Source organism: Hyla sarda, chromosome 9, assembly GCF_029499605.1.
Source record: "Hyla sarda isolate aHylSar1 chromosome 9, aHylSar1.hap1, whole genome shotgun sequence".
In the NCBI taxonomy this organism is placed as follows: Eukaryota; Metazoa; Chordata; class Amphibia; order Anura; family Hylidae; genus Hyla; species Hyla sarda.
This window is the reverse complement of record NC_079197.1, coordinates 24283771-24303351: the sequence shown is the minus strand read 5'-3', so window position 1 is coordinate 24303351 and position 19581 is coordinate 24283771. Positions and strand designations below refer to the sequence as shown.

At 47.2% G+C, this 19581-nt stretch overlaps 1 protein-coding gene across 1 annotated transcript in view; it reads right to left on the bottom strand.

Moving 5' to 3' along the window:
- QSOX2 (quiescin sulfhydryl oxidase 2) overlaps positions 1–19581 on the bottom strand; it is a 57040-nt gene that overhangs the window by 15756 nt on the left and 21703 nt on the right. Inside the window, exons 7-10 of the mRNA XM_056539059.1 lie at positions 13546–13686; positions 11361–11490; positions 4922–5044; positions 4460–4610 (exon numbers count right to left, since the gene is read on the bottom strand). Of these exons, the coding sequence (XP_056395034.1) occupies positions 4460–4610; positions 4922–5044; positions 11361–11490; positions 13546–13686 (545 nt within the window). The remainder of the gene's footprint in view (positions 1–4459; positions 4611–4921; positions 5045–11360; positions 11491–13545; positions 13687–19581) is intronic.

Below are 19581 nucleotides of genomic sequence, written 5' to 3'. Positions count from 1 at the left end.
AGTGGATTGTTTCAAAAGGGCCCATTCATTCTGAAGTTCCAAACATAAGCTAAGCGTCGATTCACACGTACAGTATCCAGCGCATATTTGATGCGCAGGATTTAAAGTTGCAGATTTGATGCTGTGTAGTCGTTTAGTTTATACTGAACTCTGCAGCATAAAATTGGCAGCTTCAAATCTGCAGCATCAAATACGTGCAGGATACTGTACATGTGAATACACCCTAATAGTGACGACATTCTGTCCACTTACCATACTGCTTCTATGCGGGATTCTAGAGTGCACCAGACAACGCTTTACATTCCCACACAGCATACATTCAGGACATGGACTGAACATAGGGGGAGATTTATCAATATTTGTCTGCGTGCAGCCTTTTTTTTTGCGGTGTTTTTTTGGCTTAACCCCTTGCCGCAAATGGACGTGAATGTATGTCCATTGCGGGCTTCCGAGGTATGACGCGCTCAGAAGGTAAGCGCGCATCATACCCGGTGGGTCCCGGTTGGTATAAGCAACCAGGACCCACGGCTAATGCCGGATATTGTCGATTGGGCTGATGTCCGGCATTAACCTTTTAGACGCCGCAATTAAAGTTGATTGCGGTGTCTAAAAGAGGTTAATTTAACTTCCATCTAGCTCAGTGCGCTGATCGGGACTGCCGCAGCAAAACGCAGCATGCAGATCAGCTGAGAGGACGGGGGAAGGTCTCACACCTTCTTCCCTGCCGTCCGATTGACGATTCACTGCTCTGTGCCTGAGATCCAGGCAGGAGCAGTGGAGCTATGGCATAGCATTGATCAGTGTCTGCAATTAAGGTATTGCATGTCATAGTCCCCCATGGGGGCTTATAACATTGCAAAAAGAAAAAAAGTGTAAAAAGAAGTTAATAAACGTGATTTAACCCCTTCCCTAATAAAAGTTTAAATCGTCCCTCTTTTCCCATTAAAAAACAAACAAAACTGTGTAAATAAAAATATATACATTGTATCGCCGCGTGTGTAAATGTCCGAACTATAAAAATATATTGTTAATTAAACCGCACGGTCAATGGCGTACACTTAAAAAAAAATCCAAAATAGCGTTATTTTTTGTCCCTTTTTATACCATTAAAAAAAATTATCAAGACCGTGCAAAACAAAAATGGTACCGATAAAAACTTCAGATCATGGCGCAAAAAATGAGCCCTCATACTGCCCGTATGCAGAAAAATAAAAAAAGTTATAGGGGTCAGAAGAGGACATTTTTGAACGGATTAATTTTCGTGCATGTAGTTATTTATTTTTTTGGTAGTAAAATAAAATCAAACCTATATAATAATATAAAGTGTCAATTCTACCGAAAACTGCACAGCATTAGAGAAGGAAGACGCTAAAAATTACAAAATGGCTTTTTTTAAATTAAATTTTGCCCCACAAATATTTTTTTTCTGGTTTCGCCGTAGATTTTGTGGTGAAATTATGAATGGTATTACAAAGTAAAATTGTTGGCGCAAAGAACAAGCCCTTATATGTGTCTGTAGGTGGAAAATTGAAAGGGTTATGATTTTTAGAAGGTGAGGAGGGAAAAACAAAGGTGAAAAAATGAAAAATCGTCAAAGGGAAGGGTTAAAGTTCTGAGGTGAATTTGCAGAAATGAAAAATCACCTCAGAACTTGTTGTAGGATGTCCTTTTTCTAAGGCAAGGCAAAGGTGGTATGAATTAGCATTTATTTGAACGTTTGTGCAATATTTTTGCGCCTTTTTTAAAAAAAGACGCAGTTAATAAATCTCGTCCACTGTATAGTCAAGAATGAAGAACTGCATTTCACAGTGGCTTTTGCCAAAATTTTGAGATTGCGTAAAATTTCAGCCAATAAAATGTTAGGAACGCAATGATAAATCTCCCCCATAGTCCCTATTAGACTACGTTTGGTTCATTTAAAGTCAAGAAACCTGCTGGGAGCAGGCTGGGGTATACAGTACACTGGTACACCTTTAAGGCTAGGTTCACAATGTGGAATTTCTGGGCCAAATTTCTGCCGGAGATCGAGTTGGCAGCACTAGGACCGCGTGGACTACATTGCCGCCCCCATAGATGGCAATGCATTTCTGAGCAGATCTCCCAAAAGATCCACCCAGAAATGCATTGCAGTCTATGGGAGCAGCAATGCAGTCTGCTCGGTCCTAGCGCCGCCTGCTCATTCTCCGGCAGAAATTCTGCCCAGAAATTCTGCAGTGTGAACCCAGCCTAAGAGGTTCCTGACATATGCTTGCGATCTGTGCACAAAATGTATTGAGCCTGGTACCAGGCAACCCCTTAAAAACTAATGTAGTAAACTATGAATGTATTCTGTATTTACTAGGGGGTTGTAGGAACATCTGCATCATGACATCATTATTTTCACACACTATAGTAAATTAAGTAGATAAAGATTTTACTCCTTTACTCCTACCGTATATGCTCGAGTATAAGCCGACCCGAATATAAGCCGCAGCCCCTAATTTCACCCCCAAAACCCAGGAAAAGTTATTGACTCGACTATAAGTCTAGGGTGGGAAATACAATCTGGAGGTTCGCAGGTTGAAGACCACTGCGGCCTTCGTCATCAGACCAGACCCCCCCATTTAGTTTTGTACTCACCTCCCCTCGGTGGGAAGGAAGGGTGAGCTGGTCCGGGCCATCTATGCTGCAGGGACCGTCCGGTGGGGAGGGTTAGTCATTCCAGGCTGTCCATCTTCACCGGGGGGACCCTCTTCTCCGGGGCTGCCCCGGACTAGTGAAGTTGCCTTGACGACGACGCACAGGGATGTTTATGTGCAGGCTGCAAATGAACGCCCCTGTGCGTCGTCGTCAAGGCAACGTCACTAGTCCGGCGCAGGCCCGGAGAAGAGGGCCGCCCCCCCCCGGTGAAAATGGACAGCACTGAACAACTAACGCTCCCCACCGGACGGTCCCTGCAGCACAGATGGCCCGGACCAGCTCACCCTTCCTTCCCACTGAGGGGAGTCTAGTAGAAAACTATAGGGGGGGGGGGGGGGGGGGGGGGTCTGGATGATGACGAAGGCCGCAGTGGTCTTCAACCTGCGGACCTCCAGAGGTTTCAAAACTACAACTCCCAGCATGCCTGGACAGCCGATGGTGATTTATGACGTCTCTAGGATGTAGGATAAACTGGGGACCGAAAGCTGAATGCTATAAGGAAGGTTATAAGGGCTGCCCCCACCACCCGGCAGCCACTTTATGCCATTTTACTGTCCGGACATGCTGGGAGTTGTAGTTTTGCAACAGCTGGAGGCTCCCTAGTTGGGAAACACTGCTTTAGCCTCTTGTGATCTATTCAACAGATCGTACTGAGAAATGGAGTTCTATTAGCCTGAACATGCAAAATGTAGTTACTGACTCTTATTGACCACAAAGTCCTTGTGCTCATAATCTGTTCACCACTGTACAATAGTGACAGGTAAGTAGCCAGTCCAGTACAGGAGATGGTGGTAGGAGCGATCAGACACTTATCCCCTATACTGTGGATATAAAGTGTCTATAAAGTTCAGTTCCCTGGAGTACCCCTTAAATACTACTTGTAACAAGTTTTTTTTATGTGCAAAGGCAACAGAATTAAAATGTTTTCAAGAAAAAAAAAAAATGTGTTTTTTTACTTTTTTTTTGCCTGTTTATCAGTAAAAGTGATAATGCAGTAGTCTTCAATGCATGGCTTTCCAACTGTTGGGAGAACAACAAACCCCAGCATACACCCACAACCTGGTTCCTTAAGATTTAAAGTGATTTACTTAAAGGACATCTGCAGCAAAAAACAACTCATCCCCTATCCACAGGATAGGGGATAAGCGTTTGATTGCGGGCGGTCCGACTGATGGGACCCCCGCGATCTCCTAAATGGGGCCCCCACATTAGCACTCAGTGAGAACGCTAATAAAGGAGAGGCCGACGGTTACGCCCCCTCCCCATACAGTTCTATGGGAGAGGCGGGGAGGCACGAACGGCCCCGTGCAGGAGATCGTGGGGGGGTCCCAGCGTTTTTTTGCTGCAAATGTCCTTTAAGTTTTAAAGACTTTCCTGTTCATTCTTACTGTTAATGATTCTATGATTAAGGGGGTACTCCGGCGCAAAACATCTTATCCCCTATGAAAAGGATAGGGGATAAGAGGTTAGATCGCAGGGATCCTGCTGCTGGGGACCCCCACGATTGCCCGCGTGGCACCTGGGTTCATCCGTGCACAGAGCGAACTACAGCCGATGCGCCCCCTCCATTCAGGTCTATGGGAGGAGGCATGATGGCTACGTACTAGCCGCCATGCCCCCTCCCATAGACAGCTCCACACTCCAGTGTTCTGTACGCCGCTGCTGCCGGCCCCAAGATTGCAGGAGTACCCAGCGGGTCCACCGCGATTTAACATCTTATCCACTATCCTTTTGATAGGGGATAAGGTGTTTTGAAAAAGTAAAGACTTTCCAATCTTACCGGTGTTCACGAGGACATCTGGCTGTACTGCCGCCTGTACAGTGAGACTGTGAAACAACTTCCATAGGGAACAGGGATACCCTCTCAGCTGTGCCCTGCTTCCCTGGCAGCCGACCCATTCCACATGGTTTGTGAGGTAGATTCCAGAGATCTAAAAAAAACAACATGGTGACACTCACATAAGAAACTGGCAGGCGCTGACTCAGACCCCTAGTAGATCCCTTTAGTGTAGTAATCTGTTAACAGGGGGATCTGATGCTGGATTATTGGATGATCATAGAAGAGGTTTGGTTATAAAGTCTGGTCTAAGAACGGCAATGCATACAGACCATCATCCAGAGTGCCATATTGTGAGGACGAGATACACATTTATTAAAGAGCGGCCCACTCAACCACATCTTATGGAATAAACCAGCATCCGTGAGGAAGACAAATAGTTTAATGAACGGAGAGATGACGCACCCGCATTTTGTTGTTGACCAGGTCCAAGATGGCGTCATAGGGGATCTTGTCAAGCGGCATACTGACAAGCCACTCCTGCAGCGTTTCCAGAAGTTTTACAACATGGGGGCGCCCCGGGAACAGCTGGATGAAGCAATGAACAGTCAATAAAAATGCAACAGAAAAACAAAACGTAATGAAAATTTCCAGTAACTAAAGTGGCTATACAGTTCCCATGTAGGTCCCTGGGCAACGGGCTAAATGTGTCGGGTTTGGCTGTCGGGACACCCCCACCCATATAATACAATATAAACGGTCAGGATTGCTTAAACCTGTCAGATCCCCCCCAAAAAAATAATAAAAAATAAACATTTTTTATATATATCACTCAGTACCTAATCCTGACCATGTACATCTAATTTTTATGTGTCTAGCACTTCTATTTTTTTTTTTATTACACTTGTAATTTCGCTCACTAGTCTGAATTCCTCTCAAAATGAGGGGGCGTGGCCTCACTGTGCAGGTCTCCGCCCCCTCCCTCAGTATGCTGTCTGCTCACATCTCCCCTTGCATTAGCAAAACTACAACTCCCAGCTTGTCCTCACTGACAGTAGCGGGACACAAGCTGACAGTGGGAGGATTTTTCCTCCAGCTCTGAGCCCTGCGTTCACACCTGTCAATCAAGGAAGTGTGTCCATGACATAGGTGATGACTCATGGACACAGCAGGACTAGTATGTGTCCAAGCAGGCAGGGGGGCAGTTGTTTGACTGGCTTTTTCAGTATGAAATACTGAAAATGTTCTAATGAAAGCAATTGCAAAACCTATTGGTTATACATGCGTTACAACATATCAAAAGTTTTTGTATCTGACAGGGCCCATTTAACAAATCTGTATCTTAAAGGGGTACTCCGCCCCTAGACATCTTATCCCCTTGGCAAAGGATAGGGGATTAGATGTCTGATCGCAGGGGTCCTGCCGCTGGGGATCCCCACGATCTTGGCTGCAGCACCCCAGACATCCGGTGCACAGAGAAAACTTCGATGAATGGTGATGCGGGGCGAAGGCTTGTTCTGCACGGCCACGCTCCTGACGTCACAACCACGCCCCCATCAATGCAAGTCTATGGTAGGGGGCGTGACGGTAGTCACGCCCCCACCCATAGACTTGCATTGAGGGGGTGTGGCCATGACCTCACAAGCAGGGCACGTCCGTGACGTCACAAGCCTCTGGCGCTGCACCTGACGCTCTAAACGAATGCCGGACGCAGCAGGGAGATCGCGGGGGTCCCGATCAGACATCTTATCCCCTATCCTTTGCATAGGGGATAAGATGTCTAGGGGCGGATGGAGTACCCCTTTAATGTTGTTAAAGGCTGACTCTACAAGGTTGCCTGCAGGTGCGTTGGACATTGTTGTCCAAATTTAGAGAAGATTTTCTACATGATTGACCCAGTGACTTCAAGTGAAGTTTGTTAGCAATTGGGTCTGTCATATAATCTTTTCTAAATGTTGACAACAATGTCTATTGCACTTGCAGGCAACTTTGTCCAGTCAGCATCTGACAACATTAAAGGGGTATTCCAGGAAAAACTTTTTATATATATATATATATATATCAACTGGCTCCAGAAAGAAACAGATTTGTAAATGACTTCTATAAAAAAAAATCTTAATCCTTTCAGTACTTATGAGCTTCTGAAGTTAAGGTTGTTCTTTTCTGTCTAAATCCTCTCTGATGACACCTGTCTCGGGAAAGGCCCAGTTTAGAAGAGGTTTGCTATGGGGATTTGCTTCTAAACTGGGCGTTTCCCGAGACACGTGTCATCAGAGAGGATTTAGACAGAAAAGAACAACCTTAAAGGGGTAGTCCAGTGGTGAAAAACGTATCCCTTATCCTAAGGATAGGGGATAAGTTTGAGATCGCTGGGGGTCCGACTGCTGGGGCCCCCTGCGATCTCTCTGTACGGGGGCCAGGCTCTCAGGCCAGATAGCGGGTGTCGACCTCCGCACGAAGCGGCGTCCGACAAGCCCCCTCAATACATCTCTATGGCAGAACCGGAGATTTCTGAAGGCAGCGCTTCGGCTCTGCCATAGAATTGTATTGAGGGGACGTGTCGGCCGCCGCTTCGTGCGGAGGTCGACACGCCCCCTTCCCCCGGGCTGTTGGGGCTCCGTACAGGAGATCGCAGGGGGCCCCAGCGGTCGGACCCCCCGCGATCTCAAACTTATCCCCTATCCTTAGGATAGGGGATAAGTTGTTCACCACTGGGTCACCACTGGACTACTCCTTTAACTTCAGAAGCTCATAAGTACTGAAAGGATTAAGATTTTTTAACAGAAGTAATTTACAAATCTGTTTCTTTGTAACTTTCTGGAGCCAGTTGATATATATAAAAAAAAGTTTTTTCCTGGAATACCCCTTTAAGATACAGAATTGTAGAGCGTTCGCCTTTAAAAATTGATAAAAAAAAAAAAAAAAGGGGGAATAGGACTGTGTTCTAATATCACTTACAGACCCACTGGAAAAGGTGGATCTGTTTCTAGAAGACAATAGTTATGCGTTTTAAATCTCCTACAACCTTTAACTCTGACCCAGGCTTTGTCCTTCTGTGCTGTACACATTCTGGTAGACGCACGTCAGGATCTTGCTCTTTATAGTGTAAAATTTTGATCAACTAAATGAGGACATTGAGACTTATCTGCTAAAAGCATTAGAGAGTGGAGCCATCCACAAGAGGGCAGATAATGTGACAGGCAGATTAACGCTACACTTTCTTCAAGAAATGAGGACAGACACAGATTTCCGACCTAGTCGCCCCATGGGGTGAGGAGCCGGCAGCAGGAGTGAGTTTAGCCAGGCATGCAGACACTAAGCGACACCAATCAGACAATGCTCAGCGCTCTAGAAACTGCTGGCAACAGATGTAACCAAATCCTATCAACACGGCAGGGAGCGCTGCCTTATGCTTTACTCGGACACCAGATTTGGGTTTTACAAGCATGAAGCAAAGAGCAAAACAGCCAGGCCCCGAATTAAAGACGTCAGGGCAGTGATCTTTAACCTGTTGCAAAACTACAACTCGAAGCAGAACATGAGAGCTGAAGACAGTCCGGGTATGATGGGAGTCATAGTTCATAGTATGATAGGAGTCATAGTATATATATATATATTTATTTATTTATAGTGGTCCCTTAGCATACGATGGTAATCCGTTCCAAATGGACCATCGTTTGTTGAAACCATCGCATGTTGAGGGATCCGTGCAATGTAAAGTATAGGACAGTGGTCTACAACCTGCGGACCTTCAGATGTTGCAAAACTACAACACCCAGCATGCCCGGACAGCCAACGGCTGTCCGGCCATGCTGGGAGTTGTAGTTTTGCAACATCTGGAGGTCCGCAGATTGAAGACCACTGTTAGAGGAAGTTGTACTCACCTGTCCCCGCCGCTCCGGACCATCACCGCTCGTCACCGCTGCTCGGGATGTCGCCTTCCATCGCTGTCGCCGCGTCCCCGGGGTGTACCCGACGCTCCGGCACGGCCTCTGCTTCCCCGGCATCCTCGCTCTCCGTTGCCGCCATCACGTCGCTACGCACGCCGCTCCTATTGGATGACGATGGAGAGCGCCGACGATGCAGGGGATCCCGAAGAGGACGCGCCGGAGCCCCGAGGACAGGTAAGTGATCGTCAGCGGACCACACGGGGCACCGTAAACGGCTATCCGGGGGCAGCTGAAGCAGTCTGCGCTGCCGGATAGCCGTTTATGCGATGGCCCCGACATACAAAAGCATCATATGTTGATGCTGCCTCTGAGAGGCCATTGTATGTTGAAATGATCGTATGTCGTGGCCATCGTAGGTCGGGGGGTCACTGTATATATATAATTTTTTTTTTTTTGGGGGGGGGGGGGACGTGGACACAGTTATTAGTTTAATTAAGCAAGAATGCTAATTTTCTTTTTTATTTTTCCAATTTAACACAATTCGTTGAGAGTACCGATTTTTCAGTAAATGCCACATTCTACTCTCATATACGTTACTACCTATAACTTCAGGAAGATTGGGTTAATACATATCCTATTGGCAGGGGGCAATACAGTGCAATCTGGGAGGATAGGGCCGGATGGATCGGGGAGGATAGGGCCGGATGGATCGGGGAGGATAGGGCCGGATGGATCGGGGAGTATAGGGCCGGATGGATCGGGGAGGATAGGGCCGGATGGATCGGGGAGGATAGGGCCGGATGGATCGGGGAGGATAGGGCCGAATGGATCGGGGAGGATAGGGCCGGATGGATCGGGGAGGATAGGGCCGGATGGATCGGGGAGGATAGGGCCGGATGGATCGGGGAGGATAGGGCCGGATGGATCGGGGAGGATAGTGTCGGATGGGGAGGTTTGCCTGTGAGGCCACCTGGGTGAATTGGACTCTCGCCTGCTAAACCTACTGGTTTTGATGCATATTACACTGCTCAGGGGGTTGAAGGTGTTATAAATGAGCTGCAAGCCACCGTGCCTGGACTGGTATCCTCAGCGGGAACGCATAATGTGAAGAATGGCAATTGGAGGGAAAAAAAATGCACTGGTCTCTACGCTGCTCAGGAAAACATTAACTTGATTTCCAATTGCCATTCCGCTATTAACAAGGACAACATGCAACAAATTTGCGCCCGTGGAACTGCCGAAATGGCCGCTGTGAACAATCCTAAAATTGAATGTCACTTTCCTGAATGACAAGACTGACAAAGAACTTCTGACACTTTTCTTTTTCTTTTCCATACTCCACCAAAGAGGATCCATGTGCGCTGCCCACCATACAATGAAAAAGGTGCACTACTGAACCAGTAGAAAAATATAAAATAAAATAAAAAGTACAACGCGTTTCGAAGCTATCGGCTCCTTTCTCAAGTACTCAAGAGAAAGAAGCCACTACGGCTTTGAAACACGTACGTTTTTTATATTTTTCTTATTTTAATTAACCCTACTGGTTCAGTAGTGCACTTTTTTCATTGTATGGTGGGCAGCGCACGTGGATCCTCTTTGGTGGAGTTGGAATTCTATGTACCACACCTTCGGAGCGTGTTGGAGGAAGTAGCTGCAGCCCTATATTCTTATGTCCCTGTACGAGTTGTGTCGGGATCAGCACAACTACCTCAGGTGAGTCGGTTCTTGGCTCACTCATCACTTGTTTCCAGTGTTGGAAGGATTCACACAAGGAAATATAAAGTGCAAGTGCAAGCTTATAAAGAAAATGTAGTGCAGCTATAGATATGCCCAAACAGACAAAGTGTACTGATGCAATGTAAAAAATTTCTAAGGCAATATGCAGGCCCCGATACAAACACAGGCAGGACAGGTAACAAACATAGCAAAATGAAGGAAGTATGTCACCACAGGCCGGGGTGGGGGGGGTAAACAACTCGCTCCACACGTTCCGCCGCTCTCTACAGCAGCTTCATCAGGAGCTCTACAGCAGCTTCATTCACTCCTGATGAAGCTGCTGTAGAGAGCGGCGGAACTCGTGGAGCGAGTTGTTTACCCCCCCCCCCCCGGCCTGTGGTGACATACTTCCTTCATTTTGCTATGTTTGTTACCTGTCCTGCCTGTGTTTGTATCGGGGCCTGCATATTGCCTTAGAAATTTTTTACATTGCATCAGTACACTTTATTGTCCGTTTGGGCATATCTAGTATAGCTGCACTACATTTTCTTTATAAGCTTGCACTTTATATTTCTCCTCTTTTTTATTGTTGCTATAGGCTACGACTTGTGTCATAGCAGCAGCCTTGTGCATACAGGCAGGATTTTGGTCGTTTTTGTATATTTTAGTATATCTCCACACCACATTATTATTGGAGCAGGGCCGAGGGGGGTGGGGGGTGGGATTACATTCCCCAACCCATGTGTAATTTCTGTTTTAAATGGTTTTAATTGCATTTGTGTTTTCTTGGGTCTTTGTGATAATTTGTGTATAATAAACATTTATTGTATATGATTATGTTTGATGGTGTGCAATAATTTATGGCCACTAGCTTTTTCTCTTTTTTCTAGACATTTGACTATTATTAGTGGTCTCTTTTTGCACCCAGGTATATTCATTGGCGGTGCCCGTTGCTCCCCTTCCTTGTACACCGAGGTATGTTACCCAATACAGGGGCATGTACATGTTGATGTAAGCCTATAAAATACAGCAAGAAGGCAGCTTAGACTACATTAAATTAACTGGTAAAGCCAAGATACAGAAGTTTATATGTAAAATGGAGAGTAATATCCCCCGACATCCAACCTAAATTTATAATAGATATGAAATAGAAAGGGTTGACAGGTGTGGCGTTCTTCTAAAAACAACGCCACACCTGTCCACAGGTTGCATGTGGTATTGCAGCTCAGCATCATTCACTTCAATAGAGTTGAACTGTAGTACCAAACGCTTACAATAGACAAATATTTTGTGCTGACCTTGTACAAGAGGATGACAAAATCCTTGAAGGTTTTCAGCTTCTCTCCTTCCAGAGTCTGGTGAGTAGCGAGTTCTACACGAAGGAGATAATGTAAGGCAGACTCCAGGTCTGCGGTATACAACTTGGACCTAAAGATTAAAAAAAAAAAAGCAACAAATATGATAATTATATATATATATATGAATATTTAAAACATTGTAAATATATCATTTGGTTGGAGCAACAAGTCTAGCAAACAAAATATTGTATTAGTAGATAATATTATATTATGATATAAGAAAAATGTGTGAAATTATTGCAGAAACAGTTCTACACTTGGCCAAAGGCTGCGCCTGGTACCTCTGAAGTGTAAGAAGCTAAGAAGCTGTGCTGTGATCACACAACTCCCCATCCTAACCCGAGCCCACAGCATGGCTCCCCTCTGATTTGTAGTCCCCAGCATTGCTCCCCATCTCATTCCTGGTCCCCAGCATTGCTCCCCCCCCCCCATCTCATTCCTGGTCCCCAGCATTGCTCCCCATCTCATTCCTGGTCCCCAGCATTGCTCCCCATCTCATTCCTTGTCCCCAGCATTGCTTCCCATCTCATTCCTGGTCCCCAGCATTGCCCCCCATCTCATTCCTGGTCCCCAGCATTGCTCCCCCCCCATCTCATTCCTGGTCCCCAGCATTGCTCCCCATCTCATTCCTGGTCCCCAGCATTGCTTCCCATCTCATTCCTGGTCCCCAGCATTGCTTCCCATCTCATTCCTGGTCCCCAGCATTGCTCCCCCCCCCATCTCATTCCTGGTCCCCAGCATTGCTCCCCCCCCCCCATCTCATTCCTGGTCCCCAGCATTGCTCCCCCCCTCCCATCTCATTCCTGGTCCCCAGCATTGCTCCCCATCTCATTCCTGGTCCCCAGCATTGCTCCCCATCTCATTCCTGGTCCCCAGCATTGCACCCCATCTCATTCCTAGTTCCCAGCATTGCTTCCCATCTCATTCCTGGTCCCCAGCATTGCTCCCCATCTCATTCCTGGTCCCCAGCATTGCTCCCCATCTCATTCCTGGTCCCCAGCATTGCTCCCCATCTCATTCCTGGTCCCCAGCATTGCTTCCCATCTCATTCCTGGTCCCCAGCATTGCTCCCCATCTCATTCCTGGTCCCCAGCATTGCTCCCCATCTCATTCCTGGTCCCCAGCATTGCTCCCCATCTCATTCCTGGTCCCCAGCATTGCTCCCCATCTCATTCCTGGTCCCCAGCATTGCTCCCCCCCCATCTCATTCCTGGTCCCCAGCATTGCTCCCCATCTGATACATTCCAAGCCCCTTTGCATGACATCTTTCTGATTCTTGGACCCCAGCTTGGCTTTACTTCCCACCGCAGCATGATATGGGCTGCACCTTCCCTCTCTGCTTCCTATCCAATGCCCCTTGGAAATATTGGCAGCATCTCTTCTCTGATGTCCTTTGTACGCCTCCTCCTTCCGCTTCCAGATTATCCAGAGAGCATTTAAGTCCAGGATGTGGTCTTTTAAAAGGGGTCTCAGCTGAATAATTTGCTAAAAAAAAGTGGTCTTTGGTCACATAGAGGGTGGTCTGCTTATAGAAGGGCATCTTTCATAGATGGGGGGGGAGGGGGGGAAATCAGTCACAGAAAAAGGTGGTCTAGATGGGGAGAGGACTTCTTGGGAGGTTTAGTTGTATATATTACTACACAACCTCTACTGACGTTTCACTAATTCTTTATGGAATTTTAATACTCAATGAATTCTAATTCTAGGTTCACACTGCAGAATCTCCAGACGGAAAATTTCCGTCTAGAGATTCCGAGTGCGGCCAGCGCCTAATGAATCAGTCGGTGCTAGGACCGAGTGGACATTGGAGTCTCCAATAGACTGCAATGTGTTCCGTGAGTATATCCACCTGAAGATGAGCACCGCCATTCTTCCGGCTGATTTTTTAAAGCAAATTTTCCGTTCACAAATCCGCTTCAAAAATTCCGAAGTGTGAATTGGTAAACGGAAAACCCATTCACTAGCATATACATTTTAGTAAGCAGAATTTCTGCCTGCAATTTCAAAGCGGAATTGCAGGCAGAAATTCCGTAGACTGAACCTAGCCTAATATATTCAGTTCATCCTGGAAGGAGACAGTCAGGGCCAATCCGGTGAGGTGCCTATCCTGCGGGCGCAGCCTTACATGTCATAGTCCTTCCAGGCTACGTGTTCTTTATCTTCTTTGGGCAGTCCCTCTGGTAGTGCTGAGTGAGCTCCGGCTTTCTTCCTTATACCTGGCAAGGACTTAAGGTGGGAGGAGAACACAGACCGCAGGGGCTTCGCACTGTGGGGAAAAGAAGAAATACCATGAAGTGGACATGTCCATATAGCAGCATGGATGAGATGAAGTTCCAGGTAAAAACAGGGGATGCAGTACTCACTACCTCAGGATTGAACCCCCTTTGTTCTCTTAATCAGTCGGGGTCTTAAATGTTAAACCCCCACTGATCACAGACTGCAAACTTGTATATATCTGTAGTCCTGCATTCAGCAATATTAGTCTAGGCAAAGGTTTCCCAACCAGGGTGCTCCAGCTGTTGCAGAACTACAACTCCCAGCATGCCCGGACAGCCGTTGGCTGTCCTGACATGCTGGGAGTTGTAGTTTTGCAACAGCTGGAGGCAGCCAACAGGCTTTCCCAACCAGGGTGTGTCCAGCTGTTGCAAAACTACAACTCCTAGCATGCCCAGACAAACAACGGTCATGCTGGGAGTTGTAGTTTTGCAACAGCTGAATGCGCCCTGGTTGGGAAACCCTTGCCTAGACTAATATAGTTGAATGCAACTATAGGGTTTCAGGGTTTGACAACCAGGGTGCCTCCAGCTTTTGCAAAACTACAACTCCTAGCATGCTGGGAGTTGTAGTTTTGCAACAGCTGGAGGCACCCAACCAGGGTTTCCCAACCATGGTGCCTGCAGCTGTTGCAAAACTACAACTCCCAGCATGCCCGGACAGACAACGGCTGTCCGGGCATGCTGGGAGAGGTAGTTTTGCAACAGCTGGAGGCACCCTGGTTGGGAAACCCTTGGCTAGACTAATATAGTTGAATGCAATTTTAGGATTTTAGGGTTAACCAACCATGATGCCTCCAGCTGTTGCAAAACTACAACTACCAGCATGCCCGGACAGACAACGGCTGTCCGGGCATACTGGGAGAGGTAGTTTTGCAACAGCTGGAGGCCCCCTGTTTGGGAAACCCTTACCTAGACTAATATAGCTAATTGCAACTATAGGGTTTCAGTGTTTCCCAACCAGGGTGCCTCCAGCTGTTTCAAAACTACAACTCTCAGCATGCCCGGACAGCCGTTGGCTGTCCGGGCATGTTGGGAGTTGTAGTTTTGCAACAGCTGGTGGCACCCCGGTTGGGAAACACTGTTCTAGGAACTTTTCTATGAGCTAAATATAATTGCACATGCACAAGCTGGCAGTCTCTGAATGAAGTGAGGCATGGTCTCATTCAGTGACAGCAAACGCATACATTGAAAACCGTGAGAAATTATAACTCAATCCCTACATAAATAAAATAAAAATTCAACTTCCTTATAAATTTAAAGCTTTATTTACGTTAAATGATGATGATAATGATTGACAACATTTTTAGTGGGAAAAAAAATAATTAAAAAAAAAAATAAATAAAAATCAAAAAAGTATTGTAAAAATGTAAAATCTTGCAGGTAAATGAAATAATAAATTGGTATTCGCAGGACTTGAACTCGGGGACACTCAAGAGTCAGACATCAATGCGAGATCTGTCCTCGGCTTCGTATAAATATTCATCAACGCCTACACGGAAGACAAAGGGTAAAACCTGTATATCGCCTATCAAACTGATGAATGATTTGGGGTCAGGGGAGAGCCCGGCGGTCACAGGGCGAATCTCGGTCCCAGACACTATTTACAAATTCTAGATGCCAATTATCATGCGGATCTGTCGCCGCACCCTGAAGAAAACTGGTTCTATAAGGGCCAGAAGAAACTTGTTACTATGGGTCGTCTCAACGAATACATATATATATATAAATAAAAAGGGGAGTAGTCTGGCTTGGCATAAAATCCCAATCAACTTTTTATATTCCTTAACAGGAGCTAAGCTGATACCAGGGAACATTACCTGAAAAGGTGATGTAATGAGCTGCTTTGCATATTCCCCTACCCAGAATGCCCGCGGAGTGCTTAATGGCCTTCCGAAGCTCCGTTACACCAGGAGTGATGGCCTCGCCCTGAGGCAAATACTCATCCCCTTTATCAGCAAAGTAGAGCCGCTCACCACTCCTGCGTCTACTGCACGTCCTCGTGCTACGGACACCGGTACCGCTCCCGGCTCAGTAGAAACCACAAAGAAAGATGTCCGGCACTCAGGAAGTTGCAGGTAAAACTTGTAGATGGCTTTATTCAAAACGCTATAGGCAGGACAAAACTGACGCGTTTCGCACGCTCAGGTGCTTAGTCGTAGATCTACGACTAAGCACCTGAGCGTGCGAAACGCGTCAGATTTTGTCCTGCCTATAGCGTTTTGAATAAAGCCATCTACAAGTTTTACCTGCAACTTCCTGAGTGCCGGACGTCTTTCTTTGTGATATATATACACACACACACACACATATATATTTAGAGAGTACCTGTCATGACCTTGTAAAATGTTATAATCCTCCCATTTCACTGCCCCATCATGATTCACCACCCCCTGCCTTTATTTTTATTATTTGTTATTTTTTTACCTTGATATTGCTCTGTATTTTCTGCTCAGTCTCCGTCAGATTCACAGACCTGGAAGGGGCGTTCCCCAGCAGGCGTGACATCATCTGAAGCCATACAGGGGAGAACTTCCTCCCTCACTCTGCTACACACAGCCCAGAGTAGTTCAATGTGAGATGATCTATGATTGGCTAAGGCATCACCCCCCCCCCCCCCACACCTTTAGAACTCCAGACTGCATTTCCTGATTGCCGAGCTTGTCTGTGTCCCGGCTGCAGTCTGAGATTTAGGACTCCAACAGGAGTCTGAAATCCATAAAGAAAAGGCTTGAAGCCAGAACTGGTAGGGAGACCCCTAGTGGTCATTTTTTTCAAAGTGGAAAATGAAATAGAAATAAGCATATTTTTTAATAACACGCTATTGGAAAGTTATTCTGCATACATTAATCTATAATATATCAAAAGTTTTTTTGATGAAAGGTTCCCTTTAAAAAATGTTTTGCCTATCCATAGGATAAGGCAGTGTTTTCCAACCAGGGTGACTCCAGCTGTTGCAAAACTACAACTCCCAGCATGCCCAGACAGCCGAAAGCTGTCTGGGCATGCTGGGAGTTGTAGTTTTGCAACAGCTGGAGGCACCCTGGTTGAAAAACAATGGGATAAGGGATAAATGTTCGATTGTGGGGGATCCGACCTCTGGGACCCCCTGCAATGTAAAGAACAGGGCCTTAACTGTCCCTGCTGCATGGAATGATGGGGTCCACAGGCATTAAATGCATAGTCTATGGAAGCACCGGAGATACCCGTGCGACAATACTCTAAAAGCACTACCATAAACAATGCATCGAATGTGTACAGACCCCACCGATCCATGCAGCAGGGAGAGTCGAGGCCTAGTTATGTAGATCACATCGGGGGTCCCAGAGGTCAGACCCCTCACAATCAGACACTTAGCCCTTAACATGTGCATAGTTTTATGTGCTGGAATACAGATACCGTATTTATCGGGGTATACCACGCACCGGCCTATAACACGCACCCTCATTTTACCAAGGATATTTGGGTAAAAAAAGTTTTTTACCCAAATATCCTTGGTAAAATGAGGGTGCGTGTGTGCGCGTGTATACCCCGATACACCCCCAGGAAAGGCAGGGGGAGAGAGGCTGTCGCTGCCCGCTTCTCTCCCCCTGCCTTTCCTGGGGTCTAGAGCCCTGCTGCCGCCGCTTCTCTCCCCCTGCCTTTCCTGGGGTCTAGAGCCCTGCTGCCGCCGCTTCTCTCCCCCTGCCTTTCCTGGGGTCTAGAGCCCTGCTGCTGCCGCTTCTCTCACGCTGACTGTCTGCGCCGCTGCCCGTTCTCTCCCCCTGACTATCGGTGCTGGCGCCGATAGCCAGGGGAAGAGAAGCGGCGCCGGCAATGGGGCAGCGGCGCCGATAGCCAGGGGTAGAGAAGGGGCAGAGGCACCTATTGCCTGCGCCGCTGCTCCATTGCCTCCCCCATCCCCAGTTGTATAATTACCTGTTGCCGGGGTCGGGTCCGCGCTGCTTCTGGCCTCCGGTGTGCGTCCCATGTGTTGTTGCTATGCACTGCACGGCGCAATGACGAGTGACGTCATTGCGTCTCGCGGCGCATAGCAACGACGCAGGGGACACACACCGGAGGCCAGAAGCAGCGCGGACCCGACCCCGGCAACAGGTAATTATACAACCGGGGATGGGGGAGGCAATGGGGCAGCGGCGCCGGCAATGGGTGCCGCTGCCCATTCTCTCCCCGTCTGTCGGCGCCGCTGCCCCATTGCCAGCGCCGCTTCTCTCCCCCTGGCTATTGGCGCCGGCAATGGGGCAGCGGCACCGATAGCCAGGGGGAGAGAAAGGCCGGCAGCAGGGCTCTAGACCCCAGGACAGGCAGGGGCAGAGAAGCCTGCAGCGTTTAAATCATTGAACTGCAGCGGCTTATCGGCGTATAACACGCAGGTAGACTTTAGGCTAAAATTTTTTGCCTATAAAGTGCTTGTTATACGCCGATAAATATGGTATGCCAAATATCTGACAGCTGCAGATCCTACCTCTGGGACCCGCATATATCTATAGAAAGGGGTCTCCCACCCAAACCTATCTGTTCTGGGTCCAGGGTTATATAAAGAGACTAATGAGCTGTTTTTGCCCTTTCGAAAATTTCTATAGCCTAGAATGGGAGGTGGGACCTGCATCTATCAGGAACTTATGGCAACATGTCAAAAATGTCTGGAATGGGAATACCACTTTAGATTTACACAGGACTACAGATTTACTAAGAGTGGAGTGGAGTTTTCTTTGTGGGTTTTTTCCACCAACAGATATTTTTTCACGATATTTACTAAGGTTTCCCTACATTTTGCTTTATTTATTTATTTTTTCTTTCACATGCTCTGATCTCCGTTCAAATCCACCACATTTTCTGTGGAAACCTTAGTAAATATGTTGGGATTTTTTTGAAAATGTTGGGGACGTGCCCCCTTTTAGCAACCACACCGCCTTTCCCCGACGGCCGCGCCCCTTTTCTGAGGGTTTTCTCAGTAGAATGGAGAGTTGATGGAGTTTGTTTCAATTCTGGCGCAGAGAGCATTTCCAGCACACAACCCGACAAAAAATTTTGGGTTCACAATTAGAGATGAGCGAACTTACAGTAAATTCGATTCGTCACGAACTTCTCAGCTCGGCGGTTGCTGACTTTTCCTGCATAAATTAGTTCAGCTTTCCGGTGCTCCCGTGGGCTGGAAAAGGTGGATACAGTCCTAGGAAAGAGTCTCCTAGGAATGTATCCACCTTTTCCAGCCCACCGGAGCACCGGAAAGCTGAACTAATTTATGCAGGAAAAGGCATCAACTGCCGAGCCGAGAAGTTTGTGACGAATCGAATTTACTGTAAATTCGCTCATCTCTATTCACAATAGTAGATCAGGGCCAATATCTCACTCCATGTCATCAGGATTTTAGAAGATGAGATTTGGGAAGCTGTCGGATGGTTTGAACAGACATAAAGGAAACATTGTGGTCACCTGACAGCACAAAGAGCCCATCAGCAGCGCCACATACCTACTTGCCATCAGTTACAAAAGGAAGAGCAGCTCTGGAGGGACAAACTGCAGCTCTGAGAAGTTAAATACTGTGCAGTCTATGAACTTTAAAGGGGTACTCTGTTCCTAGACATCTAATCCCCTATCCAAAAAAGATGTCTGATCGCAGGGGTCCCGTTGCTGGTGACCCCCGATATCTCCCTGCTGGACTCGGCGATCATTTAGAGCAGTGGTCTCCAACCTGCGGACCTCCAGATGTTGCAAAACTACAACTCCCAGCATGCCCGGACAGCCAACGGCTGTCCGGGCATGCTGGGAGTTGTAGTTTTGCAACATCTGGAGGTCCGCAGGTTGGAGACCACTGGTTTAGAGCGTCGGGTGCAGCGCCAGAAGCTCGTGATGTCACGGCCATGCCCCCTCAATGCAAGTCTATG